A 24,968-nucleotide genomic window follows, 5' to 3' on the forward strand; every position below is an offset into this window, starting at 1 on the left:
CAACGTCAACTTGATAGCAAGTTTTTGTATCAGAATCAGGTTGATTCGCCAAGTGTACACAAACAAGGAATTTGCTTTGGTGGGCAAATATTGGATACTATAGACCGGTTCTGCAGCCGTGACGATGTATGTATAATTGGTCCAGTAAGTGAAATGGTAAATGGTATATTTACAGTATGTGTGTAACGTTATATAGTGATGTCTGAAATAGATCCACTTGTGTGCCAGTGTATGTGAGCATTTGACCAGTGTACATGCGTTGGTGTGTGTGTGCATGTGTGTGTCCAGGTGAGTGAGGTGTGCCTGCAGGTGAAGGAGCAGATGTTCCGGAGCTACGACGAGCACGGCCGTGTGATGGAGGGCCGTCTGAAGGAGCTGTCCGAGGTGCTGGCGAGGAGCAGCCAGCTCAGCACAGAGCTGCAGGGAGCCAGCCACACCCTGACCGCCATCAACATGGGCCTTCAGCAGAGACCCGGGCTCTGATCTGTCACACATGCACCTGCTATGACTGCCCTATACTATAGGCCTAGTTCAGCCTACCCATTGTGTTCGTTGTGACTGTTGACATTACTGCACGGCCCTCTGTTCGACTGTGCTATTGATAGGTTCAATGTCTAAGTCGTTCAGGTGTGTATACTGTAACTGGCAGTCTTGCATGGTTGACCTTGGGCTTGTGCCTTGTGTGTGACAGTCAATGTGGTGTAACTGCCAAATGTAATAAACAATTTGAATAAAATTGAGATATTTACTCTCTCCCAATAATTGTCTCCCGAAAAACCCATCTTAACAAAAGGGATGCTATAAATCCTTACCATTGTCATTGTGAGATTCAATCCAAGTATATCCTGGCAGACAGCACATATCCATGGCATGTGAAGGGATAAAACTAGTGTTCCTCTCCACTGTAAACCACATCACAATACATTAAATCTGGTCCAAAACGTAAGCTGCGGTGCTGTTTAGACATTGAACCAGTTGTCTTCATGCCCAATCGCATTGATTGAAAATACATAACTCCCATGGATAAGTATGACAGAATAAACACCAGCTAAAAAAATTGTAGTAAATCATGCTGAATTAAATGGACCACACCTACTGTTTGAAGGTTTATACCCCAGGCACCTGATGCGCCCAACAAAACATAATTGAAACAAACCCCAAAATGTTTAAGGTCAGAAAAGCTTTATTCAAACCATGCATGACCACATCTGGTTAATGAGCTCATAAAGTAAGTAAGTAAGTAAGTAAGACTTTATTTATATAGCACATTTCATACAAGAATTGTAGCTCAAGGTGCTTTACATAAAATCAATAAAAACAATAATACAAGTGATAAACAATTCAAACAAAAATTAAAATCCCAATAAGATCTCTGTTCAAGAGAGAAAACAACTTTAAAGTAGGAAAACCCTTTTGAGATCAAATTACTTAAATGCTTCTGTAAAAAGGTAGGTTTTAAGCTGTCTTTTAAAAATGTCTAGAGTGTTTGCTTCCCTAATATTTATGGGTAATTTGTTTCATAGTTTTGGGGCGTAATTGACAAAGGCCGAATCACCAATCTTCTTATGACTGCTTCTGGTGACCTCTAATAGGCCTGCATTTGATGATCGCAGTGTTCTAGCTGGTGTGTAGTTTATAAAGGAGTTAGCAATGTAGCTAGGTCCTTGTCCGTGTAGAGCTTTGTATGTGAGGAAAAGGACCTTAAAGTCAATTCTGAAGGTAACAGGGAGCCAGTGTAAAGTAGCTAGGACAGGACTAATGTGTTCTCTCCTTTTAGTTTTGGTTAATAATCTAGCTGCAGAATTTTGAATGAGCTGTAGTCTTTCAATGGTTTTCTTGGGAAGACCAGTGAAAAGTGCGTTACAGTAGTCCAGCCGGCTGGATATAAAAGCATGAATTAACTTCTCTGCATCATTTTGGTTTATGAATGGTCGTACCTTTGCTATATTCCTCAGGTGAAAGAAAGCTGTTTTGGTCACTTTATTAATGTGAGAGTTGAAATTCAAATCTGAGTCCAGGATTACACCGAGACTCGTCACCTCTGGTTTTAGACAGGGGGTTAAGCCTCCAAAATTCTTATTAAGCATCTCTCTTTTGGATTTGGGTCCACATAGTAGGACTTCGGTTTTGTCTTCATTTAATTTAAGAAAGTTATCATTCATCCATTTGTTTATTGCCAACAGGCAGTTGGTAATGGAATTGATGGCCGTTGCATCGTTGGGTTCAGTGGATATATATAGTTGTGTGTCATCCGCATAGCTATGGAAATCTATGTTATGTTCTCTGATTATGTCGCCGAGTGGTAACATATAAAGAGAAAAAAGTAATGGACCTAAGCAGCTTCCTTGAGCAACCCTGTAGCAGTTCTCATGTTTCTTGGACCTATGGTCACCTAAACTAACATAAAACTTCCTTCCTGTGATATATGATTTCAGCCAGTTCAATACACTATCCGTGAACCCAATAAGCTTTTCCAGTCTATTGATTAGGATGTTGTGATCAATTGTATCAAATGCTGCACTGAGATCTAACAGGATAAGGATAGAGACTTTATTTGCATCAGAGTTTAGTCTGAGGTCGCTAATTATTTTGGTGAGAGCAGTTTCAGTACTGTGATATTTCCTGAAACCTGACTGCGAGACTTACAGGATGTTATTTTCTTCAAGAAAATAATTTAATTGGACTAAAACGATCTTTTCCAGTACTTTACTAATAAATGGAAGGTTTGATATTGGTCTGTAATTTGCAAGTAGACTGTTATCCAATTTGGGTTTCTTTAATAGGGGCTTTACAACAGCTGTTTTGAAGGCATCTGGGAAGACGCCAGTTCTAAGGGATGTGTTTATAATCTCTAGCACCGGACCTGAGACACTATCAAACACTCGCTTAAAGAATGTTGTGGGTATAGGATCAATATCTGAGGTTGTGGAGTTAGATTCGCTGACAATTTTGGAAAGTTCACTAAGTGTGATACAGGTAAATGTGCTCATGGTTATGTTGCAGAATCTACTGATGTCAGTTTCGACCCCACTATTAATAATACTCGCTCTGATCAAAGTTATTTTGTTCTTGAAGAACAAAGCAAGCTCTTCACATTTAACTGCTGAGGACGGAGGTGGGGCGGGAACAGTGTTTAGCAGCTGGTCAATGGTGGAGAAAAGAACTCTGGAATTTCTGGCATTTTCTGTAATAATGTTGGAGAAATATTCTCTCCTTGCTAGACGGATGGTTTTGTTATAGGTGGTTAGTGTATCTTTGTAGATATTGTAGTGGATAGTGATCTTTGTTTTCCTCCATTTTCTCTCTGCTGCACGGCATTTTCTTTTCGTTAAAGATCTCTGCGGGTCTTAATTGTGGCAAAAGCAATACTTTCCTCCCATGTCTAGTGCTCCCATACTGCCCCCTGCTGGAGAGAATGTGCACTGACCCATCCATCCTCCTCTCCCCTCCCCTCCACCCTCCTCACCTTCGTAGGTGTTGACGGCCTCCAGGTTCATGACGTGGCGGATGACGTGGTACTCGTCGGAGATGCCATTGCCCCCCAGCATGTCTCGGGCGTGCCGGGCGATGTCCAGGGACTTGCCACAGCTGTTCCTCTTCAGCATGGAGATCATCTCCGGGGCCACTCTGACGGGGGAGGAACCCGCAACACACGTCACCCCCTTTTCTACACGCCGTACCTAAGAGTCATCTGATCCGTCAAGGTATTCTTTGTTTCCAGGCCCCCTGTGTTCTCTAAAATGCCAGCTCTCTCCCCATGTTATGTGATGAATTTGATGGTTGACATATATCAAATCAAATCAAATGTATTTGTATAGCCCTTTTTACATGCAAGCATGTCACAGAGGGCTTCACATATGCCCATAGAACTGCCCCTCAACCAACCTAAACCCTCAAGGAAGACAAGGAAAAACTCCCAAAAAACTCAACAGGAGAAAAAAATGGAAGAAACCTTGGGAGGAGCAATTCAGAGAGGGATCCCCTCCTCCAGAGACGGTTGGTGAGAGAGAGGAGCAGAACACAGGCTAAACATAGTCATACAATGTCGATGGGTTTTTAAAACACCAAAATCCATTGTTCAACTTTATAGATGTAGGACAGGACCGGGAGACTCGCGACCAGGTCCAGCGTTGGCTGACCGACGACCAGGCAGGTCGTCAACTGACAACTCAAACCCCCCACACTACAAGGGATGTGTGTGTGTGTGGGGGGGGGGGCAGAGAGAGGAGAGCATGGATTAGAGAATGCCAGGAGCAGCTAACAGTTACAGTCATAATAGAATGAGATCCCCACCTGTCAAGTGTGGACTGGTGCAGCAATTTAACAGAGCAAAAAAGGGGAATTTGATGTAACACCACACACCAAGACAGCGACAGCCCCCCTCATTTGGAACATGAAATCTGTTCCAGGGGAAGAGAACTCTAAAATAAGTTATACTTATAGAATAAGGATGGAAACAACCCGTCCTCCGTTGCCTCCAACTAGTAACATACTTACCTTTAACAGTCGTAGAATTGACTAAACAATAACGTTTTTAACCTAATTTTAAATGTCGAAACAGTATCAGACTCCTTAATTGAGACAGGTAATTTGTTCCAGAGAAGAGGTGCTCTATATGAGAACGCCCTACCTCCAGCTGTTTTTTTCTTAATTTTGGGAACCACCAAAATTATTTCTATATTTTTTAGGACCGAAAATTTGAACCTCGGTTTTATCCGAATTTAGAAGAAGGAAATTTGCAGTCATCCAAGCTCTCAACCTAAAAAAAAACATTTTTCCATATATGTGGTTTAATCTGAGTTTGGTCCTCTTAAGAGGTTGTTTTTGACATCTACAAAAGCACCAGTCAGGGTTCGCCGTGTCCAGCCCCTACGTACTTCTTGTCGTCGATGAGCCTGCCCAGTTGCAGGCAAGCCTGCAGGCCGATGGTGATCTCAGTCAGCATGTCGGCCATCTTCTTCTGCATCAGCTGGTTCCTGGCCAGAGGCACCCCAAACTGGATCCTGGGGTGACGAGAGAGGGGACAGGAAACCGCGTCACTACAGTGCGTGGAGGAGAGAGGGGGCCTAACAGGGCACTGTGTTGAGAAACCGTCCTGTAGATGTGTTTATATATCTTATGGTTAGAATGTTGACGAATATGGACAGTTGAGGGTTCTTGAACGTGCTTAAGTAGCAGTGTAGAATCATGACATAATTACATTTCGCCCCGGATCTCCAGGGGCGCTGTACAGGGGGGAAAAGTTAGGACGATTCTAAGGGCCCCTGACTGACAGGGGCCCCAAAAAATAGGCAAAAAGTAATATAAAATTATATTATATATACCATCATCGAGTATAATACATTTAAAATATAATAATACAATGATGGCCCACTTTGAATTTTTGCCATGGGGCCCGAAATTCCTGGCGGCGCCCTTGCGGATCTCTAACCACAGGCTCAGATTGGTTACTAATTAAGATCTATTGGGTATCAAACAGCTTACACCACCTTATGAGCAATCAAATTGCGCAATCTGCTAAATGACTAAATGTAAATTGGGTGTGCTCAAGCCTTCGGCGAGAGCACAACCTTTGTTCTCTCACATATATATTATTATTCTTTTTGCCCCCCTAAAACTCAGTCAATATTTGGCCTACATAGACAACCTAGGTGTCAAAAGTTTCGTCTTGGTAGCGATTGAGTTGCTTCTATTGGGATTTACGTTCCGTTGCATGGTTTAGGCTCAAGTTACGTTTTTGTGGCGAAAAGTGAAGCTAACGGTGGCTAATTTGCTAGCCACAGTCACTGACGTTACTAACGTCACTACGTCACTAACGTCACGAAAACACGCGTGACTACCTTTGGCAGAACATTCGTTTCGCATCTGTTAACTTGGGGGATAGCTAGGCTAACTATAGCTTTACTGCAAGGCAGCTGCAGAAACGCCACAAGCAAAGAGGCCAGGGTGATAACTATTTACTCATTTTACTTTGTGATATGACACACAATTGTGATGTGTAATGTACAATATAAGCTGATATTATTAAGGAAGTACATCTACTTTCGGAAACAGTAGTCTACTATTTCACTGAAGTATTAGCATCATGACATTAGCCTGTGTTGCCCGGGCAACACATACTACAGTGGTCTATGATGTAGCGTTATCTGTTTTCAATCGTTAAAATAAACATTCCTCACATATACATTTTCGTTGTAGGATTTATTCTGACATTAGTAAACGATTTGTTGGTGAAATTACCATTACCTGTGGTTTCAAACTAGTGTACTGTAGCTCACTGCAACGCTGTAGCCTACGCGAGACACTACACAAACATCTAGCTACACAACTGTTTAGGAAGTCAAACGGCGACAGAACATGTTCGGCACTCCCCTTACTTAAATCAAAAGTCTATCTAACTACTAACCTGAACTTCATTGCCACAGCCTAAATGTTGTCATTCTGTTCATGAAAATAATTAATTTCAGCCTAAACCGTACAACGGAACGTTAAATCCAATTCAACCAACGCAATCGCTACTAAGATGAACACAGCAGTAGTCTAGTACTGTACCGTAGTAGTACAATTTACCGGGGCAACTTTTCCACACAGGGCTATATCGCATTTTGCGTTGTTACTGACAATGAATGATCGCTACCAGTGAGCTTTTTATGAATGAGCGATTTTCCACAAAATAAATGTCAAGCTTATTTACGTTTTGGGGGGCATATTTTCAGTTAGCAGATGGTACTGTTTGAATCGCGATTCCATCTTCTACTGCCGGGTAACGTCGTAGAATAATCTTCAAAGGGGGTTCTTTATTAATGAATGAATGCAATGAGTAGGCTAAATGCCTGAAAATATCACGAGAAGGGAAAAACTTAAAATGACGTTTAAGTCATAGAGATTAGGTCAATTTTTACACCGGTCTGCCAAATTTATTCGTTTTGATTCAACGATGAGGCAGCCTCTTGCAGGGGAAATGAGAAGACATCTATTTCATTCTACACTTCACTCGTATTTTCAGTTGTAAATGAGCAGCAAAAAAAAAATGCTTTTAAATCTATGTAATCTTTATAAATAATAAGTATGCATTTTTATATAAAATATACAGAAATATCAGTTGTAAAAATGTCATTCTAAAACGGACCCCTGTGCAACCGACGCAAGCAAGCACACCCTACAATTTCCCCAGAAATTGTACCCTCTCTAGTTGTTGGTATTATTATTAGGGTTCCTCCGGTAGGAGGGAACCTATTGTTATTGTTGGTATTCTTATTAGTATTTTTCTTCTCCTTGCGCCCATTTTGCGGAGGAACCCGCATCGCAGCTTGCAGCTATATTCTTATTATTATATTTCTTGCGCCACAATAACTCAACATGTTATTGGTAACACATTTTCTAATTTGGCACATTGATACTTCATCCAAGTGGGTACCCCCACACCAAATATGGGACACCTTCGACTGTAGGGGGCGCCACAGGCCACGCCCTAAAGTCCGATTTTCAAAGTGATGGCATTTCCACCCCATTGCTCCAATTCTTCTGAAACTTGGTGTGCATGGCTCATTTTTCACGAGGAACATAAAAGCCTCAAGGACTCATAAGGTCCGCCATGATGGATTTTCCTGTACAGTGATAATTTGGGAAAACCTTCAAAATTCCTCTTCTCTTGAACCAAAGCTTTAATTGACTTGAAATGTTGAACAGATATGTATCATGGATGTATCTAAAAACGTTACTTAAGACAGTTGAATCAAATACAAAATGGCTGAAAAGGGTGTACTTATGTAAATGTCCACATTGCCTCAATACATTTGTGTCACTAAATCAAATGTCATTTTGAATGATGGTTTTTCAAACCTAATAGGGTTCAAGATGACATCACTCTGAAGTACCATAAACAATTTCACCTTGGTATGTCAAAAGATCATTGAATTAGAGCTGTTTCAACCTTGGCTGAATCTAACAAGGCTTACCACAGGAGAAACAGCTTACTTTTTCATACAGTAACTGAACATGACAATATTCAACACTGAGAATAGCTCAATGGGCTGGGACGGTGACCCGCTAAGTATAAGGTCGTAGGTTCGAATCCAGCCACAGTGGTTGAGCCTATCTTAAATTTGAATATCTGTTTAGTTAAACAGGATGACATCGTTCTGAAGTACCATGCGCAATTTCACCTTGGTATGTCAAAAGATCATTGAATTACAGCTGTTTAAACTTTGGCCGAATCGAACAATCCGTGCTACAGGAGAAACTGATTCTTTTTTTGTACAGTAACTGACCACGCATTCTCATCCTCGAGGGTAGCTCAATGGGTTGAAACGGTGTCCTACAAAGTGCAAGTCACAGGTTTGAATCCAGGCACAGTCTTTTGGCCTGTCATAATTTAGATTACTTGTTTAGTTAAACATGCAGACATCATTCTGAAATACCATGTGCAATTTCATGCAATTTCACCTTGAAATGTCAATCGTTTCTTAAACTTTGTCCCAAAGTTGACCAAAAACTAATACTCATATCACGCAGTCGGAACACAGCTAGATAATCAGCGTCAGCACCCTTGGGTACCCAGCATGCAGTGCGGCATGTCAAAAAAACGCAAAGACTTGTGGAAAATAGTTTGGTTACAACAGCCGTGCGAGGGATTTCAGTTGTTGTGTTCGTTCAGTTAGATGTTTGTAATGTTATTGTTTGTTGGTTAATATTTACATTTAGTCATTTAGCAGACGCCCTTATCCAGAGCGACTTACAGTAAGTACAGGGACATTCCCCTGAGGCAAGTAGGGTGAAGTGCCTTGCCTAAGGACACAACGTCATTTTGCACGGCTGGGAATCGAACTGGCAACCTTCTGATTACTAGCCCGACTCCCTCACCGCTCAGCCATCTGACAAATATAATTTTGTTGGTCACCCTGATTGTGCATGTTGTGTAGTTTAATGGCACCAGAGAGTCGGCTGCTGTGCTGTGACAGGCTATTCTTGCAAGGAGCTGAATATGAGTGCTGCCCTATCCCAGTTGCCCACATGACTATTGTTAGTCGTGCATTGACTGAGAGTCTGGAAAGAGATCAACTCAAAAAGAGTTTCCGTATCCTATAAAAAGTTAATACTCAGCCCTTACTAATTATAAAATCTCAGCAGTTGGTGTGTAGCAGAGAGGCTAGAGAGACAAACTAGTAACCTTATGCTCATGAGTTCAAATCCCCGTTCAGCCTATTATTGTTGGCCAAACATGAAATAGTTTTGCTCTCTTGTTGTCCAAGTCTCGATCTTCTACAGTGCACATGTTTATAATATTTTGCCATTTTGCGGAGGAACCCGCATCGCTGCTTGCAGCTATATTCTTATTATTATATTTCTTCTCCTTGCGCCCCAATATCTCAAAAGGTCCCTGGTCATAAATGTTCTAATTTGGCACATTGATACTACATCCAAGTGGGTACCCCCACACCAAATACGGGCCACATCGGACCATAGGGGGCGCCACAGGCCACGCCCAAAAGTACAATTTTATAAGTGATGGCATTTCCACCCCATTGCTCCAATTCTTCTGAAACTTGGTGTGCATGCCTCATTTGTCATGAGGAACAAAAAAGCCCCAAGGACCCATAAGGTCCACCATGATGTATTTTCCTGTACAGTGATAATTTGGGAAAACCTTCAAAATTCCTCTTCTCTTGAACCAAAGATCTATTTGACTTGGAATTTTGTACAGATATGTATCATTGATGTATTTAAAAACTTTACTTAAGGCAGTTGAATCAAATACAAAATGGTTGAAAGGGGTGTATTTATGTAAATGTCCACATTGCCTCAATATGTTTGTGTCACTAAATCAAATGTCATTTTGAATGATGGTTTTTCCAAACCTAATAGTCTTTAATGTGACACCCCCCTGAAGTACCCTGCAAAGTTTCACCTTGATATGTGAAAATATGACTGAATTACAGCTGTTTGAGCTTGGACAAAATCTGACAATGCTTGCCTTTTTTTATTATCCAGTTACTGAACATGGCAAAATCCGGATCTGTGAATGGGTCAATTAGATGAGATGTTGTGCTGGTAAACGTAGGGTTGTAGGTACAAAACCAGTCAAATGCATATTTTTTTTGTTGTTGGACAGAACTGTTTCCAGTCTTCCGGTCAATCCTCCGGTTGTAAAACATAGCAATGAGTGTTTATTTGAGCCCATAACAACACTCAGATCATCTGTTTAGGCGAGACTGTGTAAACCACTGCAAAACAAGACAGGTTTACTACAGTAGCTAGCTACTTGGAGTCTATGCATGGTAGTGTCAGATTCACAACCGAGTTAGCTTTAATGAAGTATATTGATTGTTCAGCTGGATCCCTTGCCTGTTGCACAAATTCATTTCAGTAACCTAAACCAGGACAAGGTATAAACTTTTTTTTTATTATTATGACAGAAATTACAGTTTCAAGTCTTCTGGTTAATCCCAGTGTAACTATCTATGATGTCAATTTTACAACATTTTGCCATGTTGAAGGAGGAATCCGCCATTGCTGCTTGCAGCTATATTGTCTGGTTGAAATTTGATGGAAGGTTTTACTCGGAATCAACCATAAATCTGAGTTTCATCACCGTTTATTAAGCCACATTTACCAGTGGATTAGTACCTGCTAAATGTATTGCATTAATGGAATCTCGTTTGCAGTGGTGAAATGTGCAGAAGGGACACTATTCATTCCAACTGTAGCGGGGTTTTCACGGTTAAGATTAGCTATACTTAATTTATAATAAAGTATATAGTTCTTGGGGGCACCACCTCTTATTTGTTAAAGGGACAGAGGAAACCTTATTGAGTAATATCCTTCGTAATAATCAGTCTAATCTTAAGTAGTGAATTCTATGAAAGTAGAGCAGATCAGATAACATGAGGGATAACGCGAGTATTATAAACAATGATTTATTTAAGGAAATGTAATTATAATGAACAAATACCAGAGAAGTTATAGGTTAGTTGAGAGAGTTGAGTTGAACTGTATACAGTAGGTCCTAAACTATGATGAGGGTTGGTACAAGATGGTCGGTTGAGAGCGCGTGGGGAGGGGGAAGAGAGAGAGAGATAGGCTTCTGGTGAACAATGGGAGAGTATGTTAACTAATCCTAACGAAAGTTAAGTTAAATCATTTGCAAACTAAAATCAAACGTAACTAATTAAATCACAATATGCCAATGTTCACAAGTAAGAAATGTAGCAATATCGCAGTTACTGTTGTCAGTTTGAAGAAGATGAGTCCATGTTCCGTTCGTTGTTGTCAAACGGTTAGAGCAAAGGAATCTTTCGTTCAAGTTCCTAGTGGTCCAGTGAGTTGCTGATTGAGAAGGATGTCAGATGTGTCGCAAACACTTCCGGTGAATCCTTGCGAAAAAGCAAGGTTTGCTTGTGCGTCGGCATTTTATAATCCTTGCGAAAGGGGGGTATCCTTTTGGAGGTGAACTCTTTGATTGGTCAGTTACTCCTGACATTGACGTATGGGTGTGAAGTGGTTGATAACTTTTCAGAGTTCAGCTATTTCAAATGTCCATGTATTGCTTATACTTCAAAATATAACAATACAACATTAATAAATGGTTTAGTTTGTAGATTAAAATCATTTTGATATCAAGATTGACTGATTTATCATAACAGGAAAAGAAGTTACATTAAAACATCAAATTATATCAACACAGCATTAAAGGGAAAGCATACATTATAACACATCAACTACTGTCATTGAAATAGTGTCCATGAGCCATGTAGTCGTTGAGAATATGTTTGTAAATCCAGAAATGTTAGTTCTTCCTTAAAATCCTTTGTCTCCATACTGTAAGGCCATTTTGGTCTACCTTCTGACCCCATGCTGGGCCAGAAGCTTTGAAGCTCCTGCTCTGGAGATAAGGACAAAGGGGGAAAACCCCCTTTCTCCCTGTCGGGGGTAGGGGAAAGGTGTGATGGTACGTGGTTTGTCTGTTGGCTCTGCTACACAACTCGATGTGACTAAGATACAGTATGGGATAGTCAAGGTTGGACAGTGATAGATAAACCGTTTGTCAATCCAAATGCATACTCAACACATTTATAGACAATTTGTTCAAAACATATGACCGAATCAAAATGCAGATTCATTGGTCAAACATTGAACAGCCTTTTTCTTATGTAAGTGGGTTTGGGCATACCCACACTAGGATTTGTTAGTTTCATAATTCCCTACTTCAAATCAGAGGGAGCAGCCAGACATTCAAAGACGCTGAAGAGGTTTTATTCAGTGTAGAACTGGAGCCTGGATCTGCAGGGCCCAGCTCTCGGGTTCTGTGAGCAAGCTGGGGCCAGTTGTGCAGTTCGAGGAGCCAGTTACATTAAACATTATTGTTGTGATATACAGTAGTTTTCTTCATTGCATCGACAGGCAAAATACCAGGTTTATCATTATTCAGTCTCTACATTTAGGGGGGCCACAGGGGGGGTCTGAGCTTGTTGTCGCAGGGGCGTGACCTCTTGGCCTTGATGGGAAAAACCCTATAGATTATCCACTGGATATAGACTTCAATATTACTCACAAAGAAAATTCTGCCTCTCGTACGTCTGTGTGTGCATACTCTCACAACACACACACACAGCGGACTATGGCTGTGAGTTCCTGTTAGTGGGAAATTCTAGAAAGGAACAATGACTAAAACAGAAGGGCTCAAATACAAAACTGTTGCAGTCGCCCCTTCCAAGGACCAGTTTCCAGGGTGATCAATAGACGTTAGTTTGTAACACAATAACACTCACATTCCTCTCTGAACCAGACATCCGACAGTCAACACCATTTGAATGGGTTCAATTTAGCAAGGTAGCTGGAATAAATAGGTTATCATACTAACCACAATGATAAGATGGATAGCAGCTCGGTAGTACCAGAGCCATAGAGCGTTTTGGGTGCTCTAATGAAAATGACACCAATGAGGTCATAATCAAATACAGGCAGCACATTTTAGCGGGGTTTATTAACTGGACTTTTAACAATTAAGTGTTCCATTTGTTTTTTACTGTACCCAAATACTATCAAGTGAAATATAGAAATATGGTGACGCAATACATGTCATCGTGGAATCTTGCGACTAAGCAAATTCAGTGCGAGATTCAATTTGACAGAACTCAAAACTAAATACATGGTAGTACAATTCCTATAGGCATATTACAAGCATGCCGGCGTTGTTAATGATAAGTGGACACAGTGGAAGATACGCGTCATTTAGCCTATTTGACATGGATGGCTTTATGAATCACGTTTGTCAATGTTGATCAGTAAGTGAATTATATCTCCCTTCAACAAAGGTCATTCTGATGCCCCTCTCCCAGGGCTTATTACGCAGTTAAGTGTTTACTGAACAAAAAGTTGTCACAAGTCGGGCAACATCATGTAATACACGGCAAAAAGTAGTGCCTTTGATCTTCAGCAGCAAACTAAAGCAAAAAAAATAAAAATTGGTGGGTGTAGAGAAACACAGTAGAGCAGATTATATAAAAGCTTTTATTGGTCAGATACAAGAAATGTTATGCAGATGTCCATCATGTTACACATCACCTGTGGAAATAAAGTCAGAAGTTGCACATGAACCCCTCAAAATGCTTGTTGCTACGGTGAGACATCCTACTGTCCCATTTCAGTAACAATCTACAGTAAGCAGTAATCAAAAGGCAACGTTAAGTACAGTGGGGGGCAGGAACTGCAGTGAAGCAGAGATTGATCAACTTACTTAGACAGGTAGAGCTGTACTCACTAACCGCCTCGTCACCTGAGGAAAGATGCATGGAAATTGAGCAAAAAGGCACATGATAGCCCATTGTGCGTGTGCCCGGTGTACATTCATACTTTTCTGGTAATAGTCGTAGACTTTGACCACAGCAGGTTGGAGGTTCTTGACAGGAAAGTCTTCCACCATGACGAGCGTGTAGGACATGGTCTCCATTCGCTTCAGCTGGAAAACAAGGCCTTGCATTAGACTGCAATTAAATCAATACTGGCAATGCACCCATTTGAAAGTAGTGTCATTTTTACAGCTGTGTTTGTAGATGACTGGACCAGTAGTTCCAGTTCAGCCTAGGGTTCACCTACCCGTTCTACATAGATGATCACATGTCCATCCTTCTCATCAACACGCTTTGAAGTCTTCATCTGGAGGAACACAATGCGAACATTACAGTAGGATGGTAGTGTAGAGGTATCAAGCCACTTCTAGTGAACACAAAACGTCTGAACTCACAGGGTTCACTGAGGTCTTGTCTAGGACGAAGCCGGAAAGCAGTTTGACGTCAATAATAACCATGTTGGTCTCATTCCGGAGACCACTGTACCTACAAAAGACAATTTGAAATAAAGTCACGTCAGTCCACGTGCTTAAACTATACTTGTAGCTTTAAGGATGTTATTCCAGTTGGCTTGGTCAAAGAGGGCCAGTACCTGACTTTAACCACCAAGATGAGGGAGGGATTGGGTTCACACCTATCGACCACCTCAACTGTCACAGCAAAGGCAGAGACGTCTGGACGAGGGGGGGTGTTGTAATACAGAGCGATCTGGAACAGGTTGGAAGTCAGAGGTTACACAACTGCAGTAAGGTCGGTGATGGTAACTAAGGGGGTACAGTCTGACCTGGACAAACACACAGCTCTCCCCTTCAGCCCTGATCAGGTACTCTCCAGGAACCTGCTCTAGTGGCTGTTCCTGGTACAGCAGGCGGTTCTGCTGGTCCACCCTGAAGTCCTGCCTCCAGCCACCAGAGGTCACCACCACTGTAGTAGCACCTCCTGGACTGTAGGTGGCAGCACCGTATTTTGCCAGGGCCTGCAGTGCCACCACTGTGTCCTGGTGAAAAAGGTCAATAGACAATGTTATAGTATATGGAGTTGTTTGGTTTTTTTCAGTGGAATGTAGGCATCCCTACTTGTGTAGAAGAGAAGCCTCCATTGGGGTCCTGTTGCTTGACCAGCCAGAGGACGATGCTGGATGCGTAGTCCAAGCCAAAACCCTCCATCACCGGTCCGGAGAGAAGCGCGAGCAGCACGTACGAGGTCATCTCCACGGCGATGGAGTTCAGGCCAGTCCCAGGAGTGGCCGTTCCCTCCCAGTGACGAGCACCATCTGTGGAGGGCGTGTTCTCAGCATCAGGAACAGTTCTCACACACGACCCAACCGTTGCTTCTCATCATTGGCCCCTCTGAATCTACACCAGTTGTTCCATGGTCCTAACCCATGGGCACCAACCAGCCAGGCCAGTCTAGCCAGGTACCTGTGATCTGGGCAGCCTGGTCCAGGTGGGTGATCAGCATGCTCCGTGTGTCCTGGTCTCCTGCCAGGGTGAAGGTGTAGGAGAGCAGGGCTACAGTGTAGAGGTTAGCCACTGGGTTGGCTATCGCAGTCTGTAAGCAGCCCAGACAGGTCACCACCATGGGGTCCTGGAGACAGACAAGCAGTTAGGGTAAGGGGTGTGACTGCAGGGAGGTTACGGCAATACTGTAGACTGTCTCCACCTACAGTGGTGTCATGGCCCAGCTCCAGCAGAGCTGCAGTGACGTAGGCAGTCAGGGACACGTCGTCACTCACGCCTCCCTGAAAGTCACAAGACAAAACGGGAACCAAGTTGGCCAACAGGGCTTCGACAGAGGCGCTTCGTTTCAGGTGGTCATAACATGGCCAGGTATGTGGGATTAAATGTTGTGTCCCTAGATGACACCGATTTGGTCAAAGGCTTAAAGCCTTGTCAGGTCACGACGGTCACGCTGTACAAATCAGGGCCAGGTAGTGAATAGTCAACCTGATCCTTCTGCCTTTACCTGCATGTCATTGTGGAAGAGCTTCCCCACAGAGGTGACGCAGCCATTAGGCTGCTGCAGACCGGCCAACCAGGACTTCGCCATGGTGATGTGGACGGGGTCGATAAAAACTAAAGGACTCGCCCCTCCGAAAGACTTCATTACGAAGGTGGTCAACCTGTGGCCACAAACGAAACTCAGATGGCGGCAGCCAGCCAAACATGTGCTACAGCCAGTTGAGAAATGGGATTCATTTTGCTACTACAGCATCTCGGGCATCTAGATCGACCAAGCAGACCCACCAGGTGTTGCCAGACTCATCCCTCTGGCCAAAGGCGCTGTACGATCCATCAGTATGTCTGTAGTTGAGCTCATTCTGATAACCTGAATAAAAAAAAGAGAATCCAAACCCAACAGGTGAAAACACGTCACCACTGGAAGCCAGTCATTCAAGCCTTCCCACCGGCTTGTGCCTCGGACTCACCACCCTGCAGGAAGACGACGGCCTTGAGCCCGATCTCAGTGGTCAGTTGATGGGTGCTCCGCAGGTACTCCAGGATGTAGACGTTGGGGGCAAACTGAAGCATGTTCTGCTCTCCACAACCGGAGGGCATGGCCAGCAGGCTGCCCACATTCCTCAAGGCCCTGCCCATCAGGTCACCTGGGAGGAGGCGCCAGGTGGTCTTTATTGGAGCCAATTAAAAGAATTGCAACCGATGCTGCCAAGTGGCAGCAGTACTGAAGGGTGAGGATACAGTACTGGAGGTTCTTACCCAGGACAGAGAGCGAGGCCTTGGCTGATCCAATCACAAACTCAGCTGGCAGCTGCAGAGAGATCGTCTCCTCTACTGGACCCGCTGGAGACAGCAAGTGGACAAGAGCATTACCCATTAGAAGCGTCAACATGTGCAAGCCACCAGTGTTGATATTAGACCAGTGTTAGTAGCAGGCTCACCTGCAGGGCAGAGGAGAGCATTGTAGCTGACAGTCTCTTGGATCCCCTCAGCCTACAGGTAAAGACATTAAATCTTAACATCCTTGAGTTCATATGGGCTTGAACCCACAACATTGACGCAGCAGCAACTCACCTCCACCAAGAATGTCTGGACCACCGTGTCAATGCGGCCCATCTTGGGAACAGTGGGCAGGCCTTTGCCACAGCGAACAACGGTCTTTATGGCCTCTGCGCTCACCTTCACACTCACCTCCCCTAGTCAGAAACACCATCAAGGGTCAAGTCTTGCATGATCGAGTGCCTACAAAGCTCATATTCCCCCCTCCTCACCTAGAGCGGTGGGGGTGATGAGCCACTGGAAAGTTCTGCTCTCAATGGCACACAGACACAGCTGGTACTGGCAGTCAACACAGGATGTGATGCTGAACTGGTCTGATTGTGACACGGTCACTTTCACCTAAGGAGCAGATAGGACATTCAGGACACTTCATCCTCAAAAACAAAGAACCAGTCGTTGCTTAGTGACACCAGTAGTCGAGCCCCGCCTCCTTCAGGCTGCCGCAAGACAAGGAGCTCCTCATTTACCATGATGCACGTGGAGAGGTAGTTGAAGACGGTGGCCCGGAGGGCGAACACCTCGCCGCGGATGACTGAGAACGGTAAGGTGAGGCTGACGAAGAACGGCTGGAAGGCTGTGAGGGTCGTACTGGGCGCCAGACCCAGACCCCCAGGGGACGTGCAGAAAGCTCCAGAAGCCCATGTGGTAATGGTGTCAGGGACGGTCTTCTCAACCGTCATGGTGCCAGAGTCTCTGGGGGGGGAGAACATGCTGGGTTAGTCTGAAGAATCTAACAGCACCTCAAGAGTAGTTGACACGTTCAACATGTCACAATTCAAGGTTGGTCCAAGCATTGTAATTGACGCTGTACTTTATACCAAAACTACAACGCGTCTATTGAATGCTCATATCGGCAGGTGATTTACCCAACAGGCACCATGTCCCAGATCCAGGTTTCTGGGAAGTATGTTCGCAGTGTCTCTTCTCGGACCACGTCAGCTGAACCACTGATGGGGGCATTCAACACTAGGGGTGCAGCCTGAGGCTCTCTCTGCATAGCATTCAGCACTGGGAGAGAATGTTTTGGGGTTCATGGTCAGTCCCAACATGTCTGGGGAGAATCTCTGGTCATAGAATGCTGAAGGTTAACTTATGAAACCTGAACCCAGTATAAATGTGATGTGCATGGTTGAAATGATTATTCTGCATGAACATACCAGGGTAAGGGTAGGATGTACAGTCAAAAGGCATCTGCACATCAGAGTTGGTCATGATCTTCATGCCTATATCCTAAAAAAAGAAAGACAAAAGACTTGTATTGAACTACAAAAATCAGGGTTAAAAAAAAATTAGCCACTTAAATTTTTGCTTGAAAACAAGAAATACCATCCCTTGATAGCACTTACTCTGAAGACTCGATAAACATCGACCCTGTTGTTAAAAATCCAGAAGTGGCCTAATCGCCTGTCCACTGGCAAGGGAAAGGGGTTCAAGGGTCCCTCAGGTGTGCATGGGTTGGATTCAGGGTCTTCGATATTGTAATTGTAGCCTGACAACTTGTAGAACGGTAGTAGGCTATACACCTGCATACAGAGAAACAAAGGGTCACTGCAACGATCAAAACGCACGCAGTATACGAGCAGGCACTTGTCAAGATGGTTCCAGAGCATGTGGTCAGATAAGAGCGGCAGGGTACCGATTGGCTGCTGAGCTCCTCTCCAGGCTGTAGCAGCAGGACTGACTGGTCGATGGACCTGACGGAACAGAGGGAGCCTGGCTGAGCCTTCAGCATCAGGGACACAGTCCCTCCAGGTAGTGCCTGGAGCGAGGAGAACTGCAGAGACACCTGCACACACACAGCATAAACTTAGCATAGCCAATACACATGTATGGAAAGTTTGTTGGTTGAGGTTAGGAAGCCCTCTTATTGTACAATTCTGGCGATGCTGACCACATCCGCGTACCCCCCCACTACACACTTCCTTTTCAGAGGGCTTCAAGCATTTTACTGTCTGGGTGGGGTCTGATCAGTCATCCAAGTGGAATCCTGAACAATCTGACAACTAAAGATTACTGGTCAAATTCTGAACCCTAGTGGGGACCATGCATCTATGACTGGGTTCTACACAGGCGGTGGAGACAAGCATACCTTGTTCTTGAGGCAGAGCTCGACAGGGAAGTCCATGCTGTCGGCCACAATCACTCCATTGGGCATGATTGTGTACACAACCACTTGTGCCACTGGGGCAAGCTCATCAACATGCTCAAGTGGCACACGCAAAGTCCCTCGGTTTTCTAGAGACAGTTGACAGTATGATCAACCTACAGGAAAAGTTACAGTAAATGTGACAAGGCTCCTCGACTGTACCTGAGTTCTTCACAACAGACACGGGGAGACGCCCACTTCTCACCACACTGCCTCTGGACATCACCTACAGGACACACAAATACCAGACAAAGTTTATTACATTTACATTTAATCATTTAGCAGATGCTCTTATCCAGAACGACTTAAAGTACAGGGACATTCGAGGCAAGTAGGGTGAAGTGCCTTGCCCAAGGACACGTCATTCGACACGAGAATCGAACCAGCGACCTTCTGATTACTAGCCCGATTCTCTAACCGCTCAGCCACCTGCCCCCCTATGCTTTGTCAATGGAATCTAAGCAAACAACCACTCCACACCCAGGTCAGGCTGTGAACCCATCTTAGCTCTGCTTGCTTACGTAAAGCATGCTACGCCATCTTAAGTTCAGTTTGAGACCATTCCCTTTTTGGTGCCATGTTAAGACAACGGTCTCATCTAGAATCTCACCATATAAAAGAAGTCCATAGTCTTCTGGCCCTTATCGAGTTCCTTCCCCTTGACAGTGTAGGAGGCGAGTAAGACGGCGTCAGCGTCGCAGGATAAGCTCTGGTTGGCATACTGGAGAGATACAGAGCTCCTGCTCTTGGAGTAGAAGGCTGTGATGTAGTGGTAGGCTGAGCTGTATACTGGCGTGCGTGTCAGTCCAAAAGACAACGCTTCCAACGTGGAGCGGGCCTGAATACAGCACAAGAAAGCCAGGGGTGGAAGTTACGTGCTAAACAAGGTCACCTGGGTAGGGGGGGGGGGGGGGGGTGGCAGGCAGACCTCCAGAGATGCACCATTCTTCCAGGTGGTGGTGACCAGAGAGAAGGACACCATGCCACTGCTGTCTGTGGTAAGGGTCCAGTTCTCTGACTGCCCATCTGTATTCAGGATCAGGTAGACCAACTCGTCAGCAGCGGGGGAGAGGTCTGGGCCCACCACCTTGATCTGGAAATCACAGGACACAGATGACTGCAGCACAACACCAAAGCTGTCGGCTTAGTTTTTCATTAGAAACCAAAATCGCATATCCAACTGTATACATGGCTTGGAGCAGTGACCATTTCAAAAATGTGAAATTGATCATGTGCCGCATAGTTCTACTACGGCTGACGGTCGAGCGGTCACCTTGCCCTGGAAAAGGATGCCAGGTTTGAAGTATGAGGGGACACCCTCAAACGTGACATCTCTGATAGTGCTGGTGAACACGGCACTGCCACTGCCCTTCATGACAACCCCTGGTGGAAGGACAGACCAGGTCAGGGAAGAAAACATCCGTTTGAGCACCATGAATAGGCTCCAACATTGTCAGCATCTCCCTTTGCCACGTCACTGACCCAGTCTCCTCCCCTTACCTGTCCCACTCTCCTCTAGTTCCGCCTGCACCTCAAAGACATCCTGATACCCATATTGGTCCAGTCTGAACAGAGTCAAGTCCACCACTTGTGTCGCACAGCCGTTTGGATCAGTCAAACCCAGGTTATACTTCTCGCAGATGTTTGAGCCTCCTTCTGGGTGACCCCAAATAGAATAGTAGTTGTTCCTGCAGACCTCAGCCCTCAACGAGCCCAGGACAGGCTTCCCATATGTGTACCTGAGGACCAGCACACACTCAGCTTAATACCAAAACTGGTCTAACGGAGTCACGTGACCCAAGGTTTCTGTAGAACTTACTTTCCACACACCCTCAGTGTGACCTCAGTGTCTAGGATGGTGACGCTGGGCAGAGACACCGTGACCTCGAACTTGGGCAGAACTGGAATTGAGACAGTGTTAGAGCAGAACCAACCATCACCAGGGGCTTGAACACACACAGGGCCCATCTGACCATATTCTTTGAGGTCGAAGCCAGTGGAGGTCTGCTCCCCCTTCTCGTTCCAGACGGTGATGATGTATCGGCCCAGAGGGGCCTCTGCTGTGGTGGGGTGGGAGAGGTCCAGCATGCCACTGACCGTTGAAAGGTCCAGCCACTGAGCGATGCGGTTGGAGTTGGGATCCTGGGCACCCGTCAGAAATGCAGAAAGTGTGTTTAGCGTCAGAGGGGAGGGGCATCTCCAGAAAATTGCTTGCCTGTCTGGGGTTAGTCCTTCAAATACCAAGTAGTCTTACCTGAATCGCCACAGTTTGATACTGGGGGGGAAAGAGAAACAGTGTAAAGCAAAGTTGACTGATCATGGAGCTACTGGAGGAAGTTAAGGATCAAAAACTTGGAGCAGTCTCAGGAGGTAGCTCACCTTCTGGTTGTACGTCCCAAAACTGGAAGTCAGAGAGACGACTCGGAACTGAACTGGAAAATGGTCAGAAAACATCACATACAGGAACAATGCCATCCAGCCAGTAGGCTTGGAATGTTTGTAGACCTGCAAGCGTGGCACAGACTAGCCATGCGCAAGTCAACTCAATTTTGTATTCCATGCCAAGCAGAGCAAAGGGGGAAAGAAGCGCATCAGAAGGGTCTCCAACAGGAAAACCACCTACCCTTCTGGCCAGGTTTGTAGATGGGCTTGTCTGTCTGGATGATGGTGATGAAGTTAGAGGGTGTAATGAGGATCTTTGTCTCCTTGCTCATCGAGTCCTTATATCCAGTCAGAGAGACACCGAGGGTGGCCACAGTCTCAAGCAACACAGAGGGTACCTAAAATACATCTAGATATGGGCATTTTGGCAGGCAAAACACATGGACTACAGATCTCAGCATTGGGTTAAAAAAGGAGTTCACTCCTCCAGAGCCAGAAACAGCCCTGTATGCATGAAGGTCTAGTCAAGCATGGAGGGCACTTGGCTCAGCTCGTAAAAAAGGTTTGACCTTAGCCCATCTACAGTACTTATTGGAGCGTACTGGCCTACACAACTTGACATTTACAAAACAGTTTAGGTCAACAAGCTAAGTTTTTACACGTGAACCATAGAGTAAGAGGGAGGGGGACAGACAGAAGGGGGGGAATACAAAAATACCTCAAAGGGGAGACAGATATAAAAGCCCTTGTTGACGCTGGTCTCCAGCAGCCTGGCTAACTGTCCCTGCTCCAGCTGAAGGGTCACCACGAGGGAAAGGGGCTCCGTGGGCTTGTGAACATGGACACACAGGGTCTCCATGCTCCCACCCACCACCTGGGAGCTCATCGTCACCAAGTAGATGCTACAGAGGACAAGACATGGATCAGTTGGCTGCCAAAGTACGCAACTCATCTAGGCTTGTCTCGACTCCGGCGGGAGTCAACAAGTTAATGGATTTCATGACTCTGCATTGAGTGATAACAAACCAAGCCACCATGTGGGTGTTGAGTTGTCAAGTAGTCGATGTGTGCACAACAAATTAAAGTGTAGTTTGCTCATCTCATACAGGACACAATTACACATTTCAAATGTTTGGTATGGAAATAGGCAAAGCGTACTTACGATTCATTGAACATGCGCGAGGTCGCAGTTTGCAAAAGCGCAGAAACCACTAAAGCGAAGAAGAGCATTTTTGGTTCCAAGACGGTACGGTCGGTGTTGGTCAGCCGCAAAGAGGAAAATGATCGGTCAGAAAATGTTCTTCGACCGGTGAATACTAAGGACTCACTGGATACATCTACTTGTAGCAAAGAACACGACTCCCAATTGGTTAATTGATGTCCCACCGTCTTCCTCCCGCCTCTTTGATTAAATCCACCAATTTAACCTACCTGACTATCGTGCGCTCATTCGCTGTCTTTTCGCGCGCATTGAAGTTGGCAAGGTCGTTTTTAGGAAGAAGTTAACAACATTCTGCAAGAAGCGAATTTTGTCCTTATCCAACTGATGGTAACAAAACGCATTTTTTTTGTTGTTGACAGATTTCAAATTTACAAACTGAAGTAGCTATAGCTAACTGCTACTAATGTTTAAATAGCTATTGACTAGCAAAGTACTACTGTTGCATCTACAACTCAGCTAACTACTGTAACTTTCCGTTAGCTACTGTAATGTCTGTATCTGTACTAGCTAGATAATCTCGCTGTACTAGCCCTACTGAACACTACTAGCGTTACATGGTAAAGTTAGGCGAAACATCGACAATATCAGGCAATGGATTACAAGCTAGCTACCTTATCCCCAGAACATGGAACAGTTCTATATTGGAGAGTCAGGTCCTGGCCGTCAGTCAACTTCAAAATCTACCTACACAGCAAAGGTAGGCTACAGTAGTGTAATTTATGTCTTAGCCAAAAAATGTAAATGCTGTGATTCCATGAGGCTGACGTTAACTGAGTAGTCGTCCCTGAAATATGATTAAATAACGTCTTATGTATTTTTCCATAGGAACGTAAAACAACTTCCTTAACGAGACCTGGCATTGAGCATGACCTTTCAGGTGATGATACATTGTCATTTGACCTGGATGAAAGCCATGAACAGCAAAGGTAGGCTTCATGACGTGACATAATAGGCTGTTAGTGGTTAGGATAGTTGCCTTCAAGTGTTTTACCTTTTTAACATTTGAATGGTATCATATGGAGTTTTACATAATAGCTTAACTGAAGAATCTTCTCGTTTTTTTGCTGCAAGTGAGGACTCTGGTGCCAACATGTCAATCATCAGCGACAGAGAGGAGTCCAGCCAGCTGACCTTTACTCTCAACTCTAGGATAGAGGAGATAGGAAGGAGAGCTCAGAATCTGGTAGAGAGGACCAACCAGAGCAGGGCCACAGACCAGGAGATCATGACCAGCTTTGAGAACAAGCTGATGAGCAAGGTGATGATGTGGCAAGTGTCCTGGCTGTCAACGTCAACTTGATAGCAAGTTTTTGTATCAGAATCAGGTTGATTCGCCAAGTGTACACAAACAAGGAATTTGCTTTGGTGGGCAAATATTGGATACTATAGACCGGTTCTGCAGCCGTGACGATGTATGTATAATTGGTCCAGTAAGTGAAATGGTAAATGGTATATTTACAGTATGTGTGTAACGTTATATAGTGATGTCTGAAATAGATCCACTTGTGTGCCAGTGTATGTGAGCATTTGACCAGTGTACATGCGTTGGTGTGTGTGTGCATGTGTGTGTCCAGGTGAGTGAGGTGTGCCTGCAGGTGAAGGAGCAGATGTTCCGGAGCTACGACGAGCACGGCCGTGTGATGGAGGGCCGTCTGAAGGAGCTGTCCGAGGTGCTGGCGAGGAGCAGCCAGCTCAGCACAGAGCTGCAGGGAGCCAGCCACACCCTGACCGCCATCAACATGGGCCTTCAGCAGAGACCCGGGCTCTGATCTGTCACACATGCACCTGCTATGACTGCCCTATACTATAGGCCTAGTTCAGCCTACCCATTGTGTTCGTTGTGACTGTTGACATTACTGCACGGCCCTCTGTTCGACTGTGCTATTGATAGGTTCAATGTCTAAGTCGTTCAGGTGTGTATACTGTAACTGGCAGTCTTGCATGGTTGACCTTGGGCTTGTGCGTGACAGTCAATGTGGTGTAACTGCCAAATGTAATAAACAATTTGAATAAAATTGAGATATTTACTCTCTCCCAATAATTGTCTCCCGAAAAACCCAGCTTAACAAAAGGGATGCTATAAATCCTTACCACTGTCATTGTGAGATTCAATCCAAGTATATCCTGGCAGACAGCACATATCCATGGCATGTGAAGGGATAAAACTAGTGTTCCTCTCCACTGTAAACCACAATACATTAAATCTGGTCCAAAACGTAAGCTGCGGTGCTGTTCAGACATTGAACCAGTTGTCTTCATGCCCAATCGCATTGATTAAAAATACATAACTCCCATGGCTAAGTATGACAGGATAAACACCAGCTAAAAAATGTTGGGCACCTGATGCGCCCAAC

The 24,968-nt window shown here is 44.6% G+C and overlaps 3 protein-coding genes across 4 annotated transcripts in view; 1 reads left to right on the top strand and 2 right to left on the bottom strand.

Moving 5' to 3' along the window:
• Positions 1-24,383, top strand: part of LOC134015270 (synaptonemal complex central element protein 2-like) — a 51,186-nt gene extending 26,803 nt beyond the window's left edge. Inside the window, exons 6-7 of one of the 2 annotated variants that reach the window (XM_062454690.1) lie at positions 438-484; positions 24,338-24,377. Coding sequence is in view for 1 of the 2 variants with exons in the window: in XM_062454698.1 (XP_062310682.1) it covers positions 289-483 (195 nt within the window). In the remaining variant the exon portion in view is untranslated. Of the gene's footprint in view, positions 1-288; positions 485-24,337 lie in introns of both variants that reach the window. The other variant, XM_062454698.1, reaches the window with a different exon arrangement.
• LOC134038487 (glutaryl-CoA dehydrogenase, mitochondrial-like) lies at positions 3,348-5,000 on the bottom strand. The gene is made up of 2 exons (XM_062483878.1): positions 4,878-5,000; positions 3,348-3,627 (listed from the first exon to the last, which is right to left on the bottom strand). Exons 1-2 carry the CDS (start codon positions 4,964-4,966, stop codon positions 3,348-3,350), a joined length of 369 nt encoding a protein of 122 aa, XP_062339862.1. The 5' UTR covers positions 4,967-5,000.
• Positions 13,513-22,716, bottom strand: LOC134015291 (alpha-2-macroglobulin-like protein 1). Its single transcript, XM_062454721.1, has 35 exons — positions 22,555-22,716; positions 22,111-22,294; positions 21,634-21,790; positions 21,390-21,442; positions 21,265-21,285; positions 20,984-21,152; positions 20,830-20,911; positions 20,511-20,749; positions 20,284-20,393; positions 19,939-20,103; positions 19,621-19,848; positions 19,173-19,236; positions 18,954-19,099; positions 18,501-18,650; positions 18,211-18,387; positions 18,022-18,094; positions 17,731-17,872; positions 17,332-17,557; positions 17,077-17,203; positions 16,880-17,001; positions 16,747-16,798; positions 16,565-16,648; positions 16,276-16,452; positions 16,094-16,175; positions 15,813-15,969; positions 15,514-15,588; positions 15,269-15,434; positions 14,924-15,120; positions 14,632-14,844; positions 14,440-14,555; positions 14,243-14,333; positions 14,095-14,154; positions 13,852-13,957; positions 13,732-13,774; positions 13,513-13,563 (listed from the first exon to the last, which is right to left on the bottom strand). The coding sequence occupies exons 1-35, from the start codon at positions 22,620-22,622 to the stop codon at positions 13,560-13,562; spliced, it is 4,326 nt and encodes a 1,441-aa protein (XP_062310705.1). The 5' UTR covers positions 22,623-22,716; the 3' UTR covers positions 13,513-13,559.
• Positions 24,384-24,968: the final 585 nt, after the last annotated feature.

This window comes from Osmerus eperlanus, chromosome 2 (assembly GCF_963692335.1).
Source record: "Osmerus eperlanus chromosome 2, fOsmEpe2.1, whole genome shotgun sequence".
In the NCBI taxonomy this organism is placed as follows: domain Eukaryota; kingdom Metazoa; phylum Chordata; class Actinopteri; order Osmeriformes; family Osmeridae; genus Osmerus; species Osmerus eperlanus.